General features: G+C 36.3%; 1 protein-coding gene across 2 annotated transcripts in view; it reads right to left on the bottom strand.

Moving 5' to 3' along the window:
• Positions 1–19,746, bottom strand: part of LOC149556744 (phosphoinositide phosphatase SAC8-like) — a 113,881-nt gene extending 94,135 nt beyond the window's left edge. The window contains exons 1-3 of one of the 2 annotated variants that reach the window (XM_089831261.1): positions 19,525–19,746; positions 19,156–19,329; positions 16,865–16,942 (exon numbers count right to left, since the gene is read on the bottom strand). In XM_089831261.1, coding sequence (XP_089687387.1) covers positions 16,865–16,942; positions 19,156–19,312 — 235 coding nt within the window. In that variant the 5' untranslated portion in view covers positions 19,313–19,329; positions 19,525–19,746. The remainder of the gene's footprint in view (positions 1–16,864; positions 16,943–19,155; positions 19,330–19,524) is intronic. The other variant, XM_089831260.1, reaches the window with a different exon arrangement.
• Between the last annotated feature and the right edge of the window lie 7,706 nt (positions 19,747–27,452).

Below are 27,452 nucleotides of genomic sequence, written 5' to 3'. Positions count from 1 at the left end.
AGGGTAGTAAAGATTTTGAGCATACTGGCTATAACCAGCTTGAGGCTGAGATTGAAATTGATAATATGAAGGCTAAGGAATATAATTATTGTAATGAGCCTACTTAAATCTGACCTTAAAATGCTGATTGAAGGCTCAAAGAATTTCGTCAAACATTTCACATACAAGGGTCATATGACTGATATAACATTTCAGTTTGCTTTAATGACTCTTTTCTTCAATTAGCATCAATGAGAACGTTTACAAATGACTCTAAATTGACTAAACAATTACCTAACATAAATATGCAACTTATTTTGACAATATTCAATGCATATATGTGACTGAAACTACTTGAAATATGCAGCTACAGCAACTATTAATTATGACAAACACTTTGGATGCAACCTAAGATGACATTTATGCACTTACAGCCAAGTGGTATTTTAGCAAACATTTGATATGCATAATTATAACATTATTTATGCCAAAAAAGAGAACCTACAACCAATTGACATTTTGACAAACAATTGGCATGCAAACTAATAAGTTGATCACGAATGGCAATAACATATTCAATTACAATAGTAGTTGACCAACAACTTATATCTCCTTCTTTGCAATAAAATGTCTACTACAATGATGCTATGAATTGGTCAAGACTCTTGGCTTACAATTGTTTAACAATAGTGCCAAATTTGATTTTCTGAGTATTCACTTATAACAGTAATTAAAATGCCTACGATGACAATGCAAACTACTTAGTGAATGCAAGAAAAACTTGGTAATGATGACGCCCAATGTTGTTGATGAAGAAACAATAAAAATCCAATGTGATACGCACCTTCCAAGCTTAAATAGAAATACTCAAGCTGCTGCCCCTGTTCTTGTCTGGCAAAAGTTTAGATAATTAATTGTAGCACCAAACGCCTTCCAATTTGCCCTTAAAACTATTGTCTCGACGATAGGAATTGAATGCAACAATACCCAGAATGATTGGCCTCCTCAATCGAAAAGTATGAGCAAAAACATGAGTTCACATAGGCTGATCAACCTCCATGACAGCAGATTATGAAGGTCTGTAATGACCCTGCTCAATAACATAATCAATCTCAACAATACGTCAACTGCTGAAGTAACTTCTCCATCAAATGCAACAATACATCAGTTGTTGCAAGTACAATAATACATCAACTATTGTACTCAAATAATATCCACTGTGAAGCACAAGATTGGACTTCTGAAGTAAAGCCCACAATCAGCAATAATTCAGCTGGTATCTCACAGCCTCAAAATTGCATAACCAATGAGGCTTTTCGTCCCCAAAGATCCTCCAATGGTTGAAACCCTAGCTGGCTTCTCCACCAAATAATCACATCAAACAATCATCAATTCTTAGATGATGAGAATGAGGCCCATGATGTCTATTTATACTTTTTCCCCAAGAGGTCGGCCCAAAATCTAGAAGCTTCCAAAAATTATTTTATTTTTATTAAGTGACTTTATGATATATTATTTTATTTAAGTCACTTTATTAAATTAATTAAATATAAAGTCACTTTTTAATATTTATTTATTTGATAACTTTATAAATAATTAACTTAATACCATTTATTTATTTAATTAAAATAATTAATTAGTCATCCTCATAAAATATTCATTATTTTGGACAACTTAATTAATTAAATTAATTAAATCAAATTACTTCCAAAACGGGGACATTACAGTTTGCCCCTCCTGAAATTGCTTGTCCCCAAGCAATCTCAGCAACAAGTACCATTCTCCTCCACCCGGATCCCAAGTGAAGACCTGTGTAATGTCTCAATCATCACCAAACAGCTCCTGTGAAGAAAACATCAGCATCAACTAACAAAAAATCAGCAACTGAGAAACTGCACTCAACACCCAAACAACTGAAATCACTGACAAAATCATCTGAAGACCAACTGTAGATGCCGATAGAAGAAACCACTCTACGGAACTCAAGCTAACTGAAACATCGACTTTGTCAAAACTCAAATCCATGTCTAACTGCACTATGGATATGACAACAGCCATAGGTACCTGAGTCACTGCCACCAAATCCAATCTCTGAAAAACTGTCCTGGGTGTGTCGATACTGCAGGCTGTGTAACTTGCAACTGCCAATTCCATCTGCAAAAAATGGTGCCAATCCATCCCATAATGGATGGTAAGAAACTGGAGCCGATCTACACCTGCGTGAAATCAAATCTTCTATCTCTAGGTCGAAAAATGATGAGCATAACCCACCGTATAATGCCAATAGGAACTCCCAAACTCTGTTACTGGCTCACCATCACTGAACTGGGAATCAACAAATGGCTCCAATCTCTGACTCCGAGTGGCTGTAGGCTGGATAAGACCTTGTGCAATCCGCTCAACAAACCCCACCTCAAAATCCCTATGATGTAGCATAGTAGAAAGGATCACTATAATCTCCCCAACCAATCTACGGATAGCACTAGTACCTTGGATGAGAACACCTTCTGACACTTTATGCGAGTCCAAACGAACACCTTGCACTATCCGGCAAATACTCCATGAAAGATTCAATGTAGTAAAAATTATACAAGGAAGCATCAACATACTCCCACGCACACCACAACTAATCCCTCTGTAAAGATGGCACGGCCAACTGTACCACACTGTCATCTGTGTGAGAAGAATCAATTTGGAGACTCGACTCCACTGGTATCCCAAACTCATCAGGACCAAGTACTCCCAAATCCTGAACATGTGTGCCAGCCCCAACAACATGTTCCTCAGTAACAATTGCAGGAGCGTACTCACCACCAACCATCTCAATATACAAATGAACTGGGTTTGGGGCTCGTGTAGACTGCAAATGCTCTAACTCCATGGTCACCTCCTCTAACTAAAACTGCGACTCTTGTAGATCTCGCTGTGTGTCCTCCAAAGCCTCAGTAGTCGCTGTGAGCTCTTGGGCAAGCTCACTCACCTCCTCACGATCCAAGAGTGCCTCATAGGATGTACTCCCCCACTCAACCAGGTGATCACAGTCGGCTACCAACTGTAAGTAATCCTATCTCAAAACTCTGACAGCTTCACGCAAGGCATGAACCTCAGCCAAAGAAAGGTAACCACTGCTGGACTACTCTGTCATAGAAGCACCCCAACCAGTAACGGCCAACAACTGACGAGCGGTATCAAAATGCTCAAGAGCAATAGTGATATCTCTCTCGCCAACTCTCAACTGGCCGGTCACATAATGACTCTGCATTACGGGCCTCCTATGAATCGTCTCGAATATGCTGTCCACACTATGAGAGAAAGTTGAATCAAACGAACTCCCCTCAAGATCACCAACGCCCAATGTACTTACATCTAAGTACACCTCCACACTCTGAACACAAGCATTGGACTCATCCTCATCTAACTCCAAAGAAGCTGCTGTTGAAACTATCTCATCATCACAATCTCCAGCTCCCTTGTCCTCTGTAACTAACTAGAGTCCAAATCCTGACAAATATCATCAAGGGTCACTGACAAAGTAACTCCCTCAACTGACAAGGTAGCCTTGGCTGAAACAAACCCTTGCCACTTAAACTCTACCTCATCCTCATCTATGGGTCCTGGCAGCACTAAATTAAGAAACCCATCTCCACCAACTGTCGACGCTAAATCTATGCCCAAAGTCAAAAATAAAAATCCAAATACACTACAGCACTCATCATCCTCACTCACAGCAACGGATGAATCTGGAATGCTAATGTATATATCCTCTAACTACATCTCCTCTACCGACTCTGACCACATACACAAGTCGACATCGACCTGTGGATAGGCTCTACTGTAGCATGGAGTATCATCAGACAAAACATCTATAACACTCCCATCCTAAGTGTCATCACTAGAAATCTCCATGCTCACATCCTCAGCACAGGAATATAACAATGTCTCCTATACCGAACCCATACTGCGACTACTATCATAAATATCAAAACTGTCAGAGCTCAAACTCTCCTCGCAGTCATCACTCAATATCATACAGGGGGCATCGTCACCAATGCAAATCACAACATCCTCGAAAGTGTCCTCAAATGTGTCCATACTAACAACTCTAACATCACCTATAAGAATCTCAACTGCAGACACGAATCGCTATACACATGACTCATCGTCAACCTGTACACCAAAAATGTTGGAGCCCAAACTGAACTCAAGTGTCCCCTCTGTAATACTCTAATCACCAAGTACACCACTGGGAGACTCTCTAGAAGCTTCAGGCCTATCTGAGGAAGCCACTGCCTCCTGAACTAGAGCCACGCTACTAAAGCTGACATAAACATCCCCAATGACAATTCCCTCCGAAGAAGAATCTGAATGATCAGAGATGACTACAGCATCAACTCCCTCTGTAGAACCCACAGTAACTGCTCTGGGAGCCTCAACCCGGTGATGCTCGACACTACTGTCCTCCAGTGGCACAGAAACATCCACTGAGTCTGGTGCAACAAAACTATCATCAGCACTACGGATGGTAATAGCAGATGTTGAACTAGACAATGGTACATCAGCATCACAATCAGCAGACGGAGAAAACTCAAGTCTTCTCCCTTGCGAACCCGATGTCGGCCTACTAAAAGCAGAAGTAAAATATCTCACTGCCCTGTCAACTGTAGCCGGATCCGACAGTCTCTCTGCAAGTCACTGCTGATGCAATCTTAATTTCTCGACACTTTCCACCAAAGCATCCAACTCTGTTCTCTTCCCTCTACTACTGTGCCGACTTCTCGAACTCGACCTCCTGTATCTATCCATGGCTAGGAAATAGAAATATTGATCACTCTGATAATAATCTCATACAAATAATGAAATCAATTCCTACAGGATGGCAAGATCAGAGCTCTGATACCACTGTAATACCCTGTTCAAATCTGACCTTAAAATGATGATTGAAGGCTCAAAGAATTTCGTCAAACACTTCACATACAAGGGTCATATGACTGATATAACATTTCAGTTTGCTTTAATGACTCTTTTCTTCAATTAGTATCAATGAGAATGTTTACAAATGACTCTAAATTGACTAAAAAATGACCTAACATGAATAGGCAACTTATTTGACAATATTCAATGCATATATGTGACTGAAACTACTTGCAATATGCAGCTACAGCAACTATTAATTATAACAAACACTTTGGATGCAACCTAAGATGACATTTATACACTTACAACCAAGTGGTATTTTAGCAAACATTTGGTATGCACAATTATAACATTATTTATGCCAAAAAAGAGAACCTACAGCCAATTGACATTTTGACAAACAATTGGCATGCAAACTAATAAGTTGATCATGAATGGCAATAACATATTCAATTACAATAGTAGTTGACCAACAACTTATATCTCCTTCTTTGCAATAAAATGTCTACTACAATGATGCTATGAATTGGTCAAGACTCTTGGCTTACAATTGTTTGACAATAGTGCCAAATTTGATTTTCTAAGTATTCACTTATAGCAGCAATTAAAATGCCTATGATGACAATGCAAACTACTTAGTGAATGCAAGAAGAACTTGGTAATGATGATGCCCAATGTTGTTGATGAAGAAACAATAAAAATTCAATGTGATAGGCACCTTCCAAGCTCAAATCGAAATACTCAAGCTGCTACCCTTGTTCTTGCCTGGCAAAAGTTTAGATAATTAATTGCAGCACCAAACGCCTTCCAATTCGCCCCTAAAACGATTGTCTCGACAATAGGAATTGAATGCAACAATACCCAGGGTGATTGGCCTCTTCAATCGAAAGGTATGAGCAAAAACATGAGACTCACATAGGCTGATCAACCTCCATGACAACAGATTATGAAGGTCTGTAATGATCCTGCTCAATAACATAATCAATCTCAACAATATATCAGCTGCTGAAGTAACTTTTCCATCAAATGCAACAATATCAGCTGTTGCAAGTACAATAATACATCAATTATTGTACTCAAATAATCTCTACTGTGAAGCACAAGATTGGACTTCTGAAGTAAAGCCCACAATCCGCAATAATTCAGCTGGTATCTCACAGCCTCAAAATTGCGTAACCAATGAGGATTTTTGTCCCCAAAGATCCTCCAATGGCTGAAACCCTAGCTGGCTTCTCCACCAAATAATCACATCAAATAATCATCAATTCCTGAATGATGAGAATGAGGCCTATGATGTCTATTTATACTTTTTCCTCAAGAGGTTGGCCCAAAATCTAGAAGCTTCCAGAAATTATTTTATTTTTATTAAGTGACTTTATGATATATTATTTTATTTAAGTCACTTTATTAAATTAATTAAATATAAAGCTACGTTTTAATATATATTTATTTGATAACTTTATAAATAATTAACTTAATACTACTTATTTATTTAATTAAAATAATTAATTAGTCATCCTCATAAAATATTCATTATTTTGGACAACTTAATTAATTAAATTAATTACTTCCAAAACGGGGACATTACAATTATCATGATATAGGGGGTAATAGTAATTATTTCTACAAAATGGGTCCATGGTTAGAACTTCATAAAAGCTGTCAATTCATAGAAAACTTGAAAATCACAAAAGATCAAGCATGATCTTTACATACCAGCACTGTTTCTGCTTGAAACCAAAAGATTTGCACTTAGGGTCACCATAGTGTTTGATGAAATACCTCCAAAGGCTGATGTTACTGAGAAAACACCCAAGTTCTCAATGAAAAAGGATTGAAATGGCTACCAATGGACTTACATAGTTGAATCTGTATGTATCCCACCAGGCGTGCCAAAAATTGTGGTATGACTTGTGGAGGTTCTAAAAACTAATTTTGAATATTTGAATGCTTGTTCCACCAAGCATGTCAAAATCTATTGACACAAAGGTCTACACCTTTGCTTGAGGCATGACCCTCAAGCGACCTCGTGTAACATGGAAACAACCTCCAAGTGTGGGACTTGACCTCTGAGGTTGAATCTCTGGAGAAGGTCGACTTCCTTACATTCAGGATGCATCTAAAATTCTAAACTACTGCTTTAAGGGAAAAGGGAGAAGGATTGCATAAAAGTAAATTGCTGAAATGAAAGGGGGTTGATGTACTAGATTGAAACTCGGTTACTAACTTTGCCTATGAATACACTACACATCAATGAAATATTCAAATACGCTATTCTCAACTCTAATCTATCTTCCCAAAAATCACATGCAGGTTTGAACCAATTAAATGTTGAAAGGATATGGATTTTCACTTATACAGCAAATGCCAGCAAATTAAACACAACACATAAATTAGGAAAATACAATGGAAACATTCACTACAAGACACAAAAGCATGCACTAGATAGAAAAATAGCAAGAATAGGTAAGAAAACAAGAAATTTCATTAATGGAAGGCAAAAGGATTACAGTTGCAAAGCATACTGCTGTTGCAAAATGCAAACAAAGAAGAACCTCGAAAATATTTACAGCTTTTCTTTTTAAAGGGTTCAAGCATAACTCAAATGAAACTTGAAGTTCAAACCCCAACTATGGTGTAATTACATTACAAAGGAGCAATAAATAAAAATCAGAAAGAAATCTAATCATAAAATACAACTTGCTCAATGAAGTGACAGGAAAGAGCCAAAAGAATGTATCTAGCAAAATGGAAGGATAAATCCAAATGATTTGATCCATACAAGCAATAAAGAGGCATGGAGATACATTGGCGCCATGAAAGAAGGCCCAAAAAGCCACCCAACATTAAAGAACTGGCCTTGAAGAAGTGTGTTGGACGCAAGAGATCAAATTGCACCACTGTCAAAAAATGCGGGAAGGGATAACACACAATGTTAACCCACCCGCGTACATCTGTACAATTGACCCGCATGGAAAAGATCTCATCTTCCCCAAAAAGTGGTGGACTGTCGATGTAGATCTTTCCATTTGAAATGGACGGCCCAGATGCTGCAAAAATCTCCCAATGATTGATTAAAACACAACTGTTGATGACGAAACTTTAAGATCTAATTGTTGGCACATTTCCCAATGAACATTGGAAGAACCCGCAAAAAATTTTGCTATTTTGCAAGCTGCCAAAAATGACCTGCAAAATAGCGCAATGGATTAACACGCACTCAGTTAAACATCCGCCAACACTGAGTCACTTGGTCAAAGAACAAACCAAGCCACTCGGCCAAAGAACATATCGAGCCAGCACGAAATGTTAACCATGCACGTCGTGTTATCCCACTAGTGAAGAATCCAGCCCATTGAAGTTTTCTTAGATTAGTTATCTATGATGGGCTAAATGGGGGCAAAAATAGCCAACAGGTCCTAGCTAATTTAATTTGGGTTATAAAGAGGAATACTATTTGGAATTATCTCTTTCCCTTTATCCCCTCCTTTTTCTCACATACATATTTAAATGGCTTAGTGGCATAAAGTGGAGGTCTCAATCTTATTAAAGTGTCTCCCTTTTCCCCCTAAACACTTTGCTTGTCTTGATCATGATACTCTACCTTCTTGAAAAAAATTTGATGAATGGTTATTGGCTATTTGGGGAAAAAATTCAGTATACACCTTAGCTTCTGTAGAATGATACAAAAAGGATTGTTTGTAGTTATTTTGAAATGTTATAGTATGCAACAAAGAGTGTTACAGAAGGGCTTTTGGAATGTTATGCTGGGTATTCATTGTTTTGTGTATTTGCATGTTCTCCAAAAGGGAATTTTGAGTAGGTCATAGAGAGATCTACCCCACAATTTATCATCAACACCTCTATCAATGGATGTCCACTTATGCCCATAATGACTTACTATAAATAGTAAGTGTGCCCAAAACTACCTCAGATCACCTCAGAGTGAACTACAACTGAAAATGCCTAAGCCAAATGGCCTCTAAGTCTCTTTCATGTCCTGGTTGTCCTAAAAGGCCAAGGGAAAATAGGCTAATGACAAACTCATACAACTTGTGCTAGAAAAGGAGACATTACACAAGTATAACCTTGTACAAGGCAAGTGTGGATTACACAATTGTCAAGTACAAGGTAGTCTTTGGTAAGGGGTAAAATGGGAGGGTCAAGTAGAAGGGCATGATACATAAAATATAACATTTAATTATAAGTTCTTATATTTTAGGTCATATTTTATGTCTATATTGTCAGGATATGTGGCAATGGTTTAAAATCTCTAGGAGTTATAATGGAGATTCAAGAATTGGGGAGATATTAAAAAAACCAAACTCAACCACATTTCAAGAATTAGCACCCTTTCATTAGTGTTCTTTTCCAAGTTAAAACATCATATCTTCTTGCTTTGCATCTTCACTTGCTCTTTTTATGCTTTGGCTAATTTGTTCCATCACAAATCTCTTGACTTTAATTCCACATCCTTAACTAGCTTGGTCCAACTCTCACTCATATCCCTCACTAACTAGACTCCCTAGCGAGCCAAAGTTTCTCTAACTCATCGCTTAGACTCGAAAACTTAAAAATTTACACTAGACTAAAACTACCTAGGATAAGTGCCTCAATGTCAAGCAAAAGGAGGGAATCCCCACTTGTACTCGGGCAATGGTGAAAACCTCACAACAAGCCCTTTATTGGATGCCCTCAAAATATGTCTCTCTCCTATTTATATCTTCATGATGGAAGAGTCATGACATTACGTTAAAATTCATTACCCTCGCAAGAGATATAACCACTCAAAATTAATTACTCATTAATACCTTACTTTCCATTTACTTGGGCAATGGAATTAATATATTTATATGTGCCTTTTGCTTTCATTCATGGTGGTCAGCTAGCATTAGTTAATAAACTAATTTCATTCATTTATATAGCTTGTCTAAAGAGAGTTGCACAGCATTGCAATCTTCATAGTGCAAAGGAAGTCAAACAAACTAGTGGCATTAATTCCAAAGTGTTGAACTGGGATAGTCACCAATCATAATTTTAAAAGTTTAAACCTTTCTTACATATATGCTAATGAAATGCCCCCCTTTGTAATGGATGGTTGCTTTAACAGAAATCAATCCTTTATATTGGCCAATTACAAAATGGTTGGCCTCTATGGTTCTATCAATTTCTGAACTGTGATATGTATTAAAGGCAGCAATTATTTATAAGTATGTGATTCAATTAGATTCGCAAGGGCGTGACAGTGACAAACGCAATGCCCCACCCAAGAATCGTTGGACACAAGGATAAACATAAGCCAACATAATTTTTTTTGTTAAATAAAGATATAACACATTCATACAACATGCACTACCCCATCACAAGCAGAAGACTAAACCAACTATCCAAAGATTCCCAAGCCCAAAATTCATTCATACATTCAATTTTCCACTTAGGTGATTAACATGCAAGATTCATTCCAATTTCTACATTAGCATTCAATTCAATGTTCATTATATTGCCCAAGGTACAAAGTCCTAGGTGATTAACCATACAAGTTCATATCCAATCAAAAACGTATAGGAAACATAAAATAGCTTCTAACTACTAGAAGGCGATTGTTAGTCGATCTCATCCTAACTAGGTAGATAAGTCTCCCAAATGGGTACTCAATCACCAACTCGCATTTTCAGAATGTGCCTGAAAATGCTCACTTTCCAAAAAATGATGAAATACTACACAAGGCTATACGATGAAATTCTTCATAGGAAACTCCCAAATGATGAAATGCAATTTTGCTAAGCAAACCCAATTTCTTGAACAATACGATGCTTGTATCATACGATGAAATTTTGATAGTGAAAGGATGAAACAGTCATTGTACGATGAACAAACTTTTTAGTCGAGGGAAACAAGTAAAACACCAATAGCGATATAAAACCTCGACACCGAGGAGTACCGAATACTAGCAAATCTAGGAGGTAAGTACTCAATAGCCTCAATACAATAAATACATTAATTGAATCATCTAAATATTCTATCATCATTAATACACATTCTATGCAATACAATATGGAATCTGCACCGAGAATATAAGTGCCAGTACAAATACAATAATCAAGAGAACAAAAAAAGAGAGAATATCCTACAACTAGAAGATAGGTGTCCTTGTTCTCCAATCCCCAGCAATGGTATAGGTAGCAACGCCTCCCAAACACGTCGAACCCATAGGCCCACCTGTAATACTCAAGGAGATAATAACCCAACCACAGTCACAAAGATATAGACACCCAAAGGCTTACATACACACCAACAGTGTATGACAAGTGTCATATAATCATAAATGTAATGCAGTACATCAGGTCACTAGTCAAAACATTCTAAAGGATAACTATGTAGACACTCTAGTGCAATGCAATCGCTTGGTTCGTACTAGCCCAAGATATATGGTATGGTATATCAACTCCCTCAAGAGGCCACATATTGTGCCCTTGCACCATCTTCCACAGAAATTTGGCTACCGTCCAATCACACCACCCTCGCACTAACTCTCTTAGGATGCGCAACTACTGTCTAGGTGAGTAGACCACATATCTTATGTTAAGTTTTATTACCCCAGGTGTTTGATTTGGTTATCACTTGTTAGAACCTCCTCATGTTACCTTGTTAGCCACGTCTGGATCAGGGTACCATGTGAGAGGCCACTCCTCCCTGGTACCATACATATCCTTTCTCATCATGCAACAAGTGTCATAAGGAAATGCAAGTTCCCATCCCAACCCCCAAATGAACAAATACTTTATTGGCCTATATTCAAGAGTTCAAGTCTTGCAAGATCCCACCATAAGCACACGCACATGCATGTGGATTGGCACAACCAACCTCACATAAACCAAATGAAATCACAGTAGCAAAGAGTAGAATTCGAGAAAAGCAACATAGCAAAAAAAGCATAAACGCACTTGGGAAAGCAATCGAGTGGAAGTCATAAGGAATTAAATAACTTTTAGCTCAGCTACCCAATTTGCCAAGAGCACGAATTCCCATGATATCCATAAATCATCTCATAGCATATGAGGATGGCATATAATGCTCGAAAAGGGACCAATATGCAAATTCTGGTAAAAATTGGCAGAGGACAAAATCCACATGTTACAATTAAAAACACACTTTAGGATTGAGATGGAAAATCACACAGAATATCCTCTAACCATTCTAATTCCACAATCCTACTCTATGTAGAAAAGGCTACTAACTACATAATTCAAATCAAACCTATAAGGCAACAAAGAATTACTAGATGGCACGCAAACCGAGGCAAGCCCAAAATTCAAACATCCCAAAAATTTGATAAAAGCGAAAATCGCTTCCAAAATATACCCAAACTAACAAAAATTAAATAAAATTTAAGCTCTAGGAACACACAAAATTCGGCAGCATAACTAGGTCAAAACTTCCATTTTCAATACATAAATTACATAATTACTCATACCCATGCAACCGGGTTATAGAATTGTACAAAAACAGAGGAGAACACTAGCTCTCAACCTCCAACCGTTTAGCAATTGAGAGAACTAATTAAAACAGATCAAAACAAAAGAAATGATAGAGATCTACCTCACTCCAGAATCTTGAAAAGGAGAAATATAAGAAACATATGGAGAGATTTCTGAAGATGATGAAAACCTCGAGGAAGATGGAGAATCCCATTACAAATTCAATGAGCCTATCCTCGTGACGATTTGACAAGACAATCTCCCACAATGAACAAAACAAGAAATTCTCCAAAGAGGGTTTTGTAGCCAATTCTTCAATTTGACAATTCAACAATAAGTTGTGTAAAAACTTACTTTTTGCCTAAAATAAGCACTTAAATTAAAAGTGACTTATAAATTAGAATATCAACCACTTAACAGACTAATTGGCCTTTTTTCCAAATTGACATTAAATAGAACAATTCCAGATATTTGAAGTTCAACTATGACAAATTAGTCGATAAATTAAATAAATGAATAAAATCCACCATCATTCAATTAAATCAGTATTTTAATTAATATTTTTCCACAACAAGGAACCTTAAATGGACAGACACTCTCACTACTCTAATCACATTATGCATTATGAATCCAGATTTACCAAAACAATCAGAGGGTTAATAATAATAACAATATTACAGAAACGTCCCCCATAGAGGGATGACATTGGCTCAGCATGAAAGGTCAAGGTCACTATCTACTAGTGTCACTGTTGGGGATATAGGTACACACTCTGATCCTATGATCTTTGTGAATGTACCATGTACATGTTCAGTAAATAAGCAAACATCAAGTGCAGATGCTCAATATATAAAATCAAAGTGCAAACAGACACAATCACGTTGAAGGAGAATGCGGCCCTATGTAGATCACACAAGCGACTACAGCTCTGTTCCCACTTTGTACTAGCACCAACAAGCAACAAGCATAGCAGCGGTGCAAAACATATAATCATATGATATTGCAATAAAATTAAAACATTTAAAAATCATTACAGTTATCTGAGCATTTATCCCCTGAAAGTAAAAGATAGATATCCACAACATAAAGGCACAGTAATCATGAATCCAAATGAACATCCTCTAAATACATAACCCATAAAACAAACCCGAAAACAAATAACCATTTCCCAATTATTCCAAGGAAGTGCCAAGGGAAGTATAATTGAAATACTCGACAACATGCATGGTACAATATATCATAAAAATCCCATAAATCATCCTCAAACCATATCCATAATCTCAAATTCAAATTACACCAGATAACATCATAAGGCATCATCATACAATATGATTAGAATGCTAGCAACAGCATAATTTAACATATAAGTCAACACTACTATAGGAACTAGAATCAGGTGCAGTAGTCAAATGCATCACAATGCAATCAATGTTCATATATCAAGGTTACTCATGGAATAAACTTGTGATACCATACAAAACTAGATAAACACTAGCACATACCTCAGCGAAACCATCAAATACATCATAAGTCTCTAAGTCAAATAACATAAGTCAAATCACTATACGGATATAACATAAATCAAATCACCCCAATGGTGTAGACCACTCATGGGTCCTAACATGACCACTCAATAAGAACAACATTAAGGTCACATCCATCAAGATGGCATGCAAAACGCAAATGGGAGAGGCACTCAACAAAGAATCGGGATCTAACCTCTAAGTGTGCAGATTTACATTCACAATTGCGCAACTTACATCCACAAATGCACAACTTGTTGAATCATCTATAGATAAGGCAGCTTTTGTACTTGACAGAAATAGGAGTGACAATCCAGATGATTGTGGTTCAAATAAAATTGATATTTGAACCAAATGTTGACCTTAATGCTTTTGATGAAGAAGAATATTAAGACTATTAAAGATTAATTTGAATTTGAATTGAGTAGTAATATTTGGAGACTTCCGTATTTTCAATTTTGCAAATTATGAATTTGAAACATTTATATATTCTATTCATTGGCAATTATTGGCATTCTAGATTCTATCACGATTGTATCCTCCCTTGTAATGACATCTTAATCATTCCAGGGAGCTCCAAGGAACGTCTCCAGAGGATGGAAGATGCAGTAGCCTATCTAATGTAGGTAGAAGAGATGACAGAACTTAAAAGCCCCTCTTCTTCTCTGTCCAAGAGGCATGAAGACCTGGCATTGTATTGCCAGGATTCAGCTTGGTATGTTGGCAACCTTCAGTTGTCCTCCAAGATGACTGTCCAGAAAGTTCCATCCTCTTCAATCCTCTTTCTAGTTCTTGGCACAGTGTCACAAGAGCCACCTGACCAACACTGCTCGAACTTGGGTGAAAGATGGTTAAGGAGGGATACAGTTCTGATCCAGGGCCATCTACGAGCTAGTTCCAGTAAGTTAATGGCTTTTTTTATTTGTGCTTATGGTTGACCTATGTAGTGGGGAGTTATTTGTAAGAGCGGTATGTAATAGTGGTAAAGCTTGTTTCAATTGCTGGTACTATTGCATTTACTAATTTAGTTTTATCTTTTTATAGGAGGGCCCCAATAAAACAGACAATTAACTAATCAAAAAAAAAGTTAAGCATACAAAACAATGTCTTTCAGTTGCAGAAGCCAAATTGATATTCAACGTAGGAAAATACTATGTATTAGTTAGATATACTCTATAGTTTCCTTATTTTGTAATTACTTGTAAAAGATATAATAAATGAATATGACATTTGATCCATATTTCTTGTGTTTGGAAAAGATATTTATCTTTTTATAATTGAAAGAGCACTAGTGATGGAAAAATGGTATATGAATGAGAATTTGAAGAGAAAGAATCGACAACAAAAACAGAGCTGTTACAACATTGTAAGGCAATTTTCTGCAAGCTTAAAAATACAAATTAGCAAGTCCTGAAAATGTGAAGTGGCAGGAGCAGACAGTGGTCCATCTTCAGAATCAACTGGAAGAAAAGCAAAGAACTGAAGAGGCACTACTAGCAGGAAAGAATGAGTTGCAAGCTTGGATAGAAAAGGTCTACATGGTAGCTAAGAGATCCAAAGAAGAAGAAGCATGGGAAGAAAGCTATTTAAAGGGGAAGCACAGTTCGCTTAGAAATATGGTGCAAAATATCAAGTTGGATATTTTCATAACCAAGTCTCCACAACCAGCCTCTTCTTCAACAACTTCACATTTGTACAGCCTTCCCACATACATGATTCTGCTAGAATTGAATCTATCCCGAGAGCTCCAGATACTTCAAATGTCACAGAACCTCCAATTTTCTCAAGTGTCAGCAGGGGTGCCAATGACTTTTGTCTGACCATTTTTTAATAGTTAGATATATTCTACATTTTTCTGATAGTGAAGTTACTTGGTAAAGGACAACAAATAAAGATGTTGGATTACTCATGATTTGTGTAAAATCCAGACAACATATATTTTATTGGTTAAAGACGCACCTACATACAGTTTCAATTGTTGTCAGCCAACACACCTTTTGCCTTTTGGTCATCGCTTGTAATCTTCATCTGGCTGTGTCTGATGAAGATATGAGTAGCTCTCTTTGAACCTTCTTGTCTGGTGCTATTGAGGTGCATGGGCATTTAAGCATATAATGAAGTACTGCATTTCTATTCTCATTCTGCATGGTCAGATATGTTTCTTATTCGTTCATATTTCATATACTGTGTTCAAAAAGGGTCTTCATTATTTTTCACAATGATACTTATGCTTTTAAAGCAAGGTTTTTGAAGCAATCTACACTCCTCTTCTTACATGCAGATGCACCTTAGACTTGACTTCCAGTCTCCACTGTAGCAGAAAACTTTCCACTTGCCATTAAAAAATGGTTCGAAGTGTGTTTTACAACTTTCTTGCCTCCCACTTTTATGTAACCCAGACTTGGAAGCATCTGCTTTTAAAGAATGGCATTTCAAAACAACTAGTTGAAACTTCCAACGCTATATACTTAAATACTCTGGCACAGGTATGCTTTACTCCAATCACTGCCACTAGCATTTCTTATGAGTAGTTTATCTTCTAAGTTTGCTTCACCAAACTATTTTGTGATTGCCATGGCATCTAGCATGCAGGGAATTTCTGATAATACAACTTCTTGTGATATTGCTATCAGGAATCAACTGTGTGCTTTTTGAGTCAGCCACATTAACCCATGTTTCATGAATAGTGGTTAAAGATATCATAATTTGACTTGCTGTGGAAAATATCTCATACTTGTCAAAACTGTCACTATTAATTTATAGAGCATTTTACCTAACATACTTGCATAATTTTCTTGCCTCAAGCAAAAGGAGAAAAAAACAGCTTTACAAACAAAAGAGAAAAGGAAATGAGATAGACAATAGCAATTTCCAAAAGAAAAGCTCAAAACAAATTTAACTGCCTCTTTATATAATTAAGGAAAAAATATTGCATTAAAATCTAAAAGTTCACATTTCAGCCAAAAGTACCTGCAAGTAGTCGGATTGTACCAACTACACCATAAATGAGAGTTGTTTCTGTTGGGTTGCTGCCAATATCTGCTTCCCCTGAAAAAACAGTAACATCATAGATTATAGTTAGAGACACTTAATTTGATGTATTAAGAAACCCCAAGTAAGTTTGTTTCCAATCCTGCAAAACTACAATTTGCTCATGTTTTATCAAGTAATTGACCAGAGAAAGAAAAAAGCATTCCAAATGTCAGTATTATTAAAAAAATCCTGAGAACTGGTAGCCTAGAAAGTGGACTGAATCGATATCCTTCTATGCTGTAAATATTCTATAGGCACGCATAATCAAATGGGTGATAAGATTTCATGAGTTATTGTACAGGCTTCCTTTCCGTTCACAAACCCCTTGGAAATATTACAAAATCAAGAATACATAGAAAGACCAAAATAAACTCCTTTTATGACTATGGAATTATTATTGATTTCTAGGAATGTATGTTTCAATGCTTATTGTCATTTTTCAATAGTAAAACAATATCTCAGGTTTTGTAAGTGGCAATGTTTAAGGGTTTTTTTGCAACCATGTGAGAAAGGCCCCCAAAGCAAACACTAATTCTATCATCCTCATAATGCTAGGTCCAAAAATGTATCAGATTCAAATTCAATCATTCAAGATTGCTCTACTTTAATCGGATATCTCTGAAGAGACTATAATTCAAATCATTCAAAGTTGTTAACAAACAATACTCGGTAGTCAGGACAGCAATCTTAATTGTGTACCTTCAGTTCCACCAAAAAGCATCGCATATATGTACAGCAGAAAAAATTGCAATCGATGTGTTGGAACAGTTTGTAAAGCCAGAAATAGTTCATGATGAATGGACAAAAACAGTTGAAATGGTTGTTTAGGGGGAGAGTTCCACATTACAGATCTAAAGACAGAACTGCAAAGAACGATGTGGAAATGGTTCATGATGAAGGGACAGAAATAGTTTCTTATTTGCTAATGTCCTTTTGCTGATTTTGAATGTGTTTGATTGCAGAGATGACCTACCAAATGACATTTTCCCATATTTAGGTTTTAGAATATTGTCCAAGGTGATTGTATTTTGTGCATTCTGATATGATCAGGTGGATCACACTGTTAGGCTTAAACTAATATGTAAGGCAAAGTTGGTCTGGAGTCAAAGGCTTCGAAGATGCCGAGAATTGAGCAACCCAACCTCCCATAAATGGCCCGGTAAAAAAGTTGGTTCCTCCAAAGAAAAAAATTTAAAATTCATATAAAAAATCTCTTTTCCAGCATATCGAAACTACTTCCTCGATCTTTCTTCAAAGGCTTTTCAAATAATTTATATATTGCCACCGTTTATAGATATGTTTTCAAGTATAAGGGAATAGAATGTAATATAATTCTATTCACCTTATTCACTCTTCCGAACTCAAGAATCACAGAAAGGCAGCTATTATGTGAAATACAGGAAGTCAACCCTTCCACCCGATAACATATTCCACCAGACTTGAAACCTGGGCCATTATATCGACAGGTTCTGCGTCTCACCAATTAACCACAGCTAGACATGCAGCCACAAGTCAATGTAAATAAAATCGTTTCTACTTGCTTCTAGCTACCCATACAAGGGACTTTATTAATCAATCCAAAATTGGAGCATCCCAAGTGCCTGGATCACATAGCCAGCTTTTAATTTTAGGTAAAGCTTAAAACAAATTGATGGAAACCTCCCAGTGATGAAACCTCAGGAAGACATTTGGGGAATTGAAAACATGTACTGTTTCTAACTTTAGTTGAGATAAAGCATTTCTTTGTATACAATGACATTGGCGTCCGTTATCTGGTACATAAAATCTTGGGAGGTTGATGAGGATTCCAAATATTTCAAATATAATTATGCATTGCTTCTCGAATTTACTGTGAATTTTCGTATCTGACGCTTGGGATCAAATTCCATTATTTTTCCTGGAAAGCAGAAAACAAAAGAAGAACACAGAAGGAAAAACTCACAAAGTCAAATCTAAACGCAATGTATGTTAAGTCTTTTTGTCCTTCCCATAACTTTTTCAAAATCCCCTCTTTAAAAAAATACACCACCCTGTCCTCTTTATTTTGAGAATTCTTTCAAGCAACTACTTTTGTCTGCAACATTAAACAAGTAAATAGGCGCAACAGACCAACTTGGCCTAGTTGACCTTGGTACATCTCAATTTCAAATTTTGGTTTAACATTTGACCTGCTAACCAAATTCAGCCGAGCTAACAAATCCCAGCAATAAAGAAGTTACACTACTTACTTATAATTTTTAGGGATCCATCCAATCGACTTATGGAAAGAGGGTGGCCATCCGAGGGCTTTATGATGTAGTCCTCTTCAAACACCAGTAGCTGCATTTCATCGTATATTCTGCCTTGATGAGCCAAATGAGCAATTTCCTTTTCACAGTCCGCCATTAATCAAATCATTAGCCCTGCAGAACACACCAAGTAATGTCTTTCAGACATCTCTTGAAGGAAATTTGTCAGCTGCTATCAACCAGAATCAACAACGAAAGTCCAAAACTGGTGACAGGTGTAATGTTTTGTCGTTTGTGTTGACATGAAATATTTTACTGTAGTAATAAACAAGGGAGATGAAAGAGAACTGAATCCTTCCAATGTCTTACCTTTAAATGTGTTGTTTCTTGCCAACCTGCAGAGATCGAAAATAATGGAGATGGGTTTTAATATAGCTACTTCCAATTTAGGCGTGGCTTCGAAATGTTGAAATTGTAGTGCGATCGCGTGGGAAGGGGACGGCCGCCTGCCGTTTTTTTGTTTCGTTAAGCATCAATTTCAAATAAAAAATGCAACGACTTGTGCTGGAAAGATTTTTCTTCAAAAACAATAAATTGAATGAAAATGAAATGGGAAATATGAAAATGATATTTCTTTGATCCAAACAATTTTATTTTTTGATAGGTATTTTTATTTTATTATAATTATTCTTTATTAAATTGGGATACTTACTTTTAAAATATTTAGAAAAAATATATTGAAAGATAATATTTTAGGAAAGACTTTATTAATTAGTTCTTATATGCATTCATCATGTTCTATAATGCTATTAAATTAATCAATAAGATTTTAGAATTGTTCATCTATAAAGTATATTATACAATTTGTGATTTTTTCTTGAAATTGAGAAAAAAATCTAATTATTTGAATTCCTATTGGCATTCACAAATTAATGCAAGGAAAAAATCAATTTCGGAAAGAGAAATTGGATAAAATTTTCATTACTTTATGTACAAATATACTATGTTTGTCATTTAAGTCATGTGTGTCCTTTATTTGGTTCTCAAGTCTAGGTTGGTTGTTTCTTCGGCTCCTTATGAATTCTAGCATCTTTTAGTTGTCCATTAATAAAAGAACCATGTTTGTAATTATGAGGCCTTGAAGATTGTTTTTTTGATGAAAACTCTTTGCTCGCAATGCAACTTCAAACAATTGCAAATGAAGATTGAGTGAGTAATTTCATTTAATTCTTTTGAAATCTCTTTAGGGTTCTAATGTTATATATCCTTGTCTATTTGTCATTGTCTATTATCTTCTTCATCTTCTTCTTCATAATTGTGACAAGTGTGACATGAATTTTTTTCAATGTGTAGACACAATGGAGTGTTGACAATAAGGGCAAGAAATTGAAGTTGATTAGCAACAACCATTAGGACCCAGAATATTGTGAAAAAGGCCAAGTGTTTTATTTAGCTAGGATTTTATTACTGACAATTCAATTTTCATAAATTTTCAATTCCTAGAGGATTTCTTTTAGCTTTTATTTTCCCTTTGCTGAAAATACCAATCTAAATGTTTGAAATTGGTAGTGCATATAAGTTTTTAAAAAAATATTGTTTAGTTTTATTGTAGGTAAATTGGTATTTTACCATTACTTATAGTGGAAGGCTAGTTGTTTAATGTAAACTATGTTTCCCTTATATGGGCATTAATTATTAAGCTCCTTTGTCTCTGCACCTTGTCTCATTCTTTTGTGTTATCTATCAAAGAGGTGTTAATAAATCTAGAGATAGTATGAAGAGATTATTCACACAAATTTCAAAATTAATGGTGGAAACAAAAAATGTTGAGGAAAAACATTAATCACCATGAGTAGCAAGGTCCTTGCATTTTATACTATAAGGGTTTCAATTTAATTTGGCTTGACGTTTCTTTCAAATATTGTGGTTGAAGCAATTATCTTCTCTTAGAGTTGTTCGTGTATTTCTTTTATAATTTAATTGATACTCAATTGTTCATTTTTAGCTTTAATGGATGAATCTATCAGGATTTTTGGATTTGTATGTACATTTCCATTTTAATCTCCAATGAATAAGAATATTTCATTTCATTATTGCCTCTTTCTTTTTATATATTTAAGGGTAAATACATTTAGATTATTTATAGAACTTTATGTTTAGCTTCCAAAATTTAGAGTCATTTGTAGCATCTTGTTTGTGATTGGATTCTGCCATTTTCTACTATTATGGTTTTAATATAATCTAGCTTGAAGTCTCTTTCAAACAACATGATGTGGCTTAAGAAACTCTTCTCTTAGAATTGTCCATATATTTATTTTCTAAATCAATTCATACTTAATGGTTCATCTTTTATTTTTAATGGATGAATTTGGTAGGATTTTGGGGTTCACCTATATTTTTTTCATTTTAATCTCCAATTAATAAGGATGTTCCATTTAATTAATTTATAAGATAGGGTGTCAGGGCTCCATATAGACTATGAATAACCATGTACAAATTGTTGAAATAATATTAGTGGGATTAAAATAAAATTAGATGTTATTTAAGACCAAGAGGAAAAAGTATGTAGAAGAAGCATTGTACACTAAGAGAACGACACATAGAAAGAGAAGAAAAATGTTTGGCATTAGAGGAAGAAAAGGATTCATGTTTATTATGTCCACTACTTTATGTATGAAGTTTGTCCTTTCCAATCTTCTATCTCTCACGAGGTTATTGCTTAAAAGTTGTCAAAAGGGAGTTATAACTATTTTCAACCAATTCAAAGGCAGTTGGTCAGTTAAACAAGTGTATATAAGCCTAAGACAGCCTTCCCTATAGAATAGACTGTCTAATGTACGTTTTGTTTCAAAAATCAATAAAATTTCTCTTGTTTTCTGCTTAAACGTGTTGTTTCCTGGGTTTTATGCGCATTGTACGGACTGCAAATGGTGATTGGCTACTATGGAAAGTTTCTTCTTTGAGTTAGCTTTTGAATGCAATTGTTTTGATCGAATTTGGAGCTGTATAACAAAAGTTACAAGCGTTTTACTGCTGGTAACCCGAAAATCTGTAAAGATGGGGCTTTGTGCAATTTGTACATATAGTTCTTTGCTATATGGTTAAAATGGCACAAAGCCCGACCCAAATAGTAGATTTAGTAGTTATCTTTCAGATTCAAAAAGATTTGAATGCGAAAACAAAGGGAACAAATGATGCTTGCAAGCCCTAGACTAAATTGCATGGTAGATTTAGTCTAAATTTATTGGTGTTTGAATTAGTTTGTGAATCAGCAATAAAGTTTTGATCAAATGGGAGTGGATTTGTGATGAAAATATTCCCTTGAAGAGTTCCAAAGACCTATAGTTGGTTTATGCACCCATTCCATTGGTCTTCCTTTGAAAACCAAGCCAAATAGGGCCCTACTTGGACTGTGTACCTAGGCTGATCCTTGGAGTGCTGGAATGAACTAAGTTCTGATATTTTGGTATGTGTTAAGGGTTATCAAATACTTCAAATTCCATTCCTATTTCATTGGTTTGAGGGTGTTTTAGTTATAAAATCCTTGGAAAATTGCTAAGTTGGCCTAGTAGCCTATTTTATGAGCCTGCTGGTAACTCATTACAGCAGATTGATTAGTGAGTTTGGAAGGTTGTTTATGACCCTAGAAGTTGTTAGAACACCTTATAAGTCATTCCCAAACCTTGGAATTTGTTTGGAGTCAGTTGGATAAACTTGTGGCATTGTGGAGCCTAGTGGTTGCAGGAAGGTTATTTGTAGTCTTCCCTGTCGCACTTTGCATCAATGGTTCTAGAAGTGATTCTGATAAACATGATAAAGAATTTATTATTGTTGCAATGAAAGATGAATATGGAAAAGATGAAAAACTTGAGAAGATTTCTCTAATCTCACATGTGAGTAAGAATGATAAATGGATATTTGATAGTAATTTCTCACATCATATGACTGGTGATACTAGTAAGTTTCAAAAGCTATAACACTATAATGGTAGTTGTGTTAAGTTTGGAAATGATACACCATGTTATGTGTGTACACTAAGAAAGTGCACTTCTCTAAACCCTTCTATCCAAAGTATCCCATAAATTGGAACTCTTGAATGGCAGCTTAGAGCTCCCTATCCATGGAGTGGAAAGGTGTGTGCTTGTGCAAATGAGAAGCTCTTAGTTGAGCCTTAAAGATACAACAATTGCTATTAAACCATGGGAGATTCCTTAGACAAGAGAGAGTGTAAATGTCCAAGAGAGCTCTCAAACATGTAATGCAAGCATGAACTAGGTTATGATGAAATGCAAGAATGCAACTAAGCTAAACAAGATGAATGTGTTACAGTCATTACTAATTAGGCTATATGAGCTATGTTATAAAAAGGATAACAAGCTATTCTAAAAGAATATAGTGCTAAGATGAAGGATGGAAGAATGAGGTAAGAAGAATAGAAGTTCTCCTTGAGTGCTCCAAGAAACCTATAATAGAACACTAGCTCAAAATGGGATCCTTAGAGAGGGAGAGAGCTCTCTCTTTTAAAGGTGTATGAACGGTTGAGATCAAGATCAAGAAATGGATGATCAAGGGTGGGGGTTGACTTTTGGCATGATCCATGTGCAAGATCAAGTCAACCAATGAAAAAGGAGTTGACTTTTCATGTGAGACAAAAACCTTTTCTTTTAATTTGTAAATAGGCAAAAGACTTTGTGTACACATTGAGTGGGTTAGAAGAATGGGATCTTTTAGTTAAAAGGGTACATGTTCTTTTTAATCAAATATGAACTTAGGATATTATAGTCAAACTATAGGATAAGATCAAATAAATTGGTTTTTAGGAATTTGGGCTAGGCAAATGATTAAATAACTTAGCCAAAATGCTAAGAAGGGGGCTAATAGTCTAGATGACCATTTTTTAGATGATTAAATTTGCCCCTCTTTGACTAATGTGTGATCAATTTGGGAACACATGATGTCAAATAATATAGAAGCCAAGTAGGTAGTAATAGACAGCAAGATCTAATTCCAAAGAATGAAATGCAGAATGAGATAGCAAGTCCTGAATGCACAATTTGGTAGCGACAATACTGAACACTAGGAGAGAGATGATATCAGAACTCAAGAAGAGTACTAACATCAAGCAAAGTAGATATATTGAGAGAAAATGAAAGAAGCAAGCATATGCTCCTAAGAAATAGATAGTTATATCAAGCAAGCAATGATAGAGTATTTATGCCCCCTCAGGATCAAAATCAAAATGAGGTAAAGAGAATGTAGAAATGAGAAATATATGAGAAAAATAAGATATAGAAAGTCCATGATGACAGATATGTGATTAGAACCAAAGTGTGGCCATAAGGAAGTCATAGAATGCCCCAGTTTGACTAGAGTTGACCAAGAAGGATAAAGTATTCAAATTAGGTCAAATCAAGTAGAAAGATGATTTAGAAGAGAAAGATGTGAATTGAGGGTTGTACAAAGTATAGAAATGATGAAAACATGGAGAAATGAAGATGCCCCAGTGAAGATTCAAAGATTAGACCTCAAAAGCTCAACTAAGTGCATAGAAGAAGGTAGAATTTTGAAATGAAATTTTGACTATCAAGATGAACTTAGATTTCAATTTCAACCCCAAAAACATATCTAGGACTTCAAAATTAGCCAGGTGTACAATTTTCATGAAATTCTGAGGATTTTTAAAAATGAGTCAAAATGAGGTCAAAGGACTATATAAGGGATCCAAGAGTCATTTTCAATTCATTTGTCTTTTGTGATTCTTGAGATATTTTAAGTGATTTTGAGAGAGAAGAATGGCTCTTGCTAGCATTCTGATCCACAAACATCATTTTGATATCAGCCAGTTGCACAACCAACCACCCAAGTATGAGGTCTCGATGAGTCTTCAAAAATTTCACACTTTCCAAGCTATTTTGAAGCATTTTAACATGTTTTTAATGTATTTTGTAAGTTTTTGAAAAAATATTGTGCAATACTTTAAAAATATCGTGCGATACTTTAAACATATCGTGTGATACTTTAAAAGTATTGCACAACTACTTTGACAAGTATCGTGCAATACTTTTGTTACCCAATTGTATCACATGCTTTGGAAAGTTTTACCGTATCAAGCATACCCAAATGTCGTATGAAATGGTGTGAACTATCACATGGAAGGATAGTATCACAGGGGTACTATAAAAAGTATCGTACGAAACTTAATTAGCAAATTGTATCACCTGTATATTATGAAAAGTATCGCATGATTATATGTTGAGCATTTTTGCATGTGTAGGAGCATATTTTGAGCATAAGATTGTTGTTTTATATCATTTTGATATGTTTCACTTGACCTATTTATAGTCGATACTAATGTTTTGATGTTTTCTTGACTTGGCGACGTAGATTATTTTTCTCGCATTATTGACCAAAGCCCCCAAGGTGATGGGGTTACATGTCATTTGTCATCTAGAGAGAGATGAGAAGGCTACTATAGATGTAATGGGATTGAGGTGGTTGTTGTGCATGACCCATATTTGGGTGAACCATAGATTGTTAACTACACTAGTTGAGTGGTGGTACTGTGAGCATAACACCTTTCATTTGCCCACTAGCGAGGCCACCATTACTCTAAAGGATGTATATCACATCCTTTGCATGCCATGCCATGGAGACCCAATGAGTATGATCATTATGTTTTGATGCTCTTTTGTTTTAAGTTTCTGATTTCCATATGAGGTGTGCTAAGATGAGTTTGATCATGTCATAGGTTTACTATGACCAGACCTCGATAGAGGAGAGGTTGGCAGTACAACAATTATTTGAGGATGTGACCATCTTAGATCAACACCTCAGCTGGGAGAGGTTAATAGATGAGTATGGGGTTTAGTATGCCTTAGGCTATCTTATTTCTCATTGGTTACCCAGGCTTTGGTCACTAATAGGGGCCAGAAGGTCTTCCCTCTAGGTTGGGATCAGTTGGTAGAAGACTTGATTGGGAGGCCCCAGAGGATGGCGTGGGACTAACAATCCTAGCATATATGTATCATGAGCTACATGAGATCATGTACCATGATGGGAGGACATGGGCTTGCGATGCAGTTTTGGCCCAGGTTGGGCATGGGGGCACATAGCGGTGATATGGCTATGGGTGCAATGACGAGAGTGCAACCACCCATTCCTTTACATATATATAGGGTTCATCCCTTAGAGTCATAGTGAGGATGTGTCATGCTACAGGCATTTATTTGAGGAGATCACATCATTTGTCTGGCAACCACATTGTCAATGTACTAGATGGTCAGATGTGTGGGAGCTCAAGTATATGCACTAGAGTAGATTGTTGATTGTGAGAGATTTTGAGATCATGGAGAGGCTTGTCATCATTTGGGTCTAGAGATAATTCAACTAGAGATAGATGATTTCCATGGAGACCACCACATTCACCCACTTCCATGGAGAGGAAGACCAAGGTTGCTTACCTATGCTGGATTACCAAATAGCTTTGAAAGACACAACAATGTTGATGCGTGAGCCCTAGAATTACTGACCTAACTTGGAAGATGTGTGGGCTAATCCAACATATCTATATGAGATACAAAGGTATCCTTTCCCTCATTTTAGTATACTAGATGCACCACCTGTGGCAGTGGGACAGGGAGGAGATGGCGGAGGTGGTGGCAGTGGTAGAGGTAGAGGTGGGAGATGGTTGGAGGTTGGGAATAGTTCCCAATCTGTTGGGGTGAGATAGATGTGGGCCTGAGCCTCAAGGGAGGAGGAGAGTGAGGATGAGGAGGAGGATGAGGAATATGAAGAGGAGGAGCATCTATGGAGATGTGAGAGGGTGGAGAGGGTGTAGCCACAACAAGAGTAGTTGGAGAGGATGGAGGAGTTACTCAAATTATAACCTTGGAGGCAAAAATACAAGCAACATAGAACACCATATTTGTGTGAGATCAAAAACTCGTAGATGATCAAGCAAAGAGTGAGGAGCTTCGTAGGGAGTGAGGAGCTCCACAAGGAGTGAGACACTATGAGGCAAGAGGTAAAGCATCATGGTGCACAAGAGACCTCTTATTATGATGTGTATAGAGGTGTGGTATCATTGGGACAGGGATTACCTGACTACTCAAACTAGGCAGGGAGATTAGAGGGTGCGGTATAGCCACTAGACAGGAGACAGGCTCCACCTCCACTAGCACCACTAGCCCAGGAGGGCGAGAGTCAGTCCTAGAGTTAGGAGTAGGTTTAGATTGATGTTCGTGTGACACTTTTGTTGTATCATATGTATTTTGAGACAATTATCAATATTTTGGATC

This window comes from Cupressus sempervirens, chromosome 5 (genome assembly GCF_028749045.1).
Source record: "Cupressus sempervirens isolate cs-2001-9-10 chromosome 5, ASM2874904v1, whole genome shotgun sequence".
Taxonomy (NCBI): domain Eukaryota; kingdom Viridiplantae; phylum Streptophyta; class Pinopsida; order Cupressales; family Cupressaceae; genus Cupressus; species Cupressus sempervirens.
This window is presented reverse-complemented; position numbering and strand designations above follow the sequence as displayed.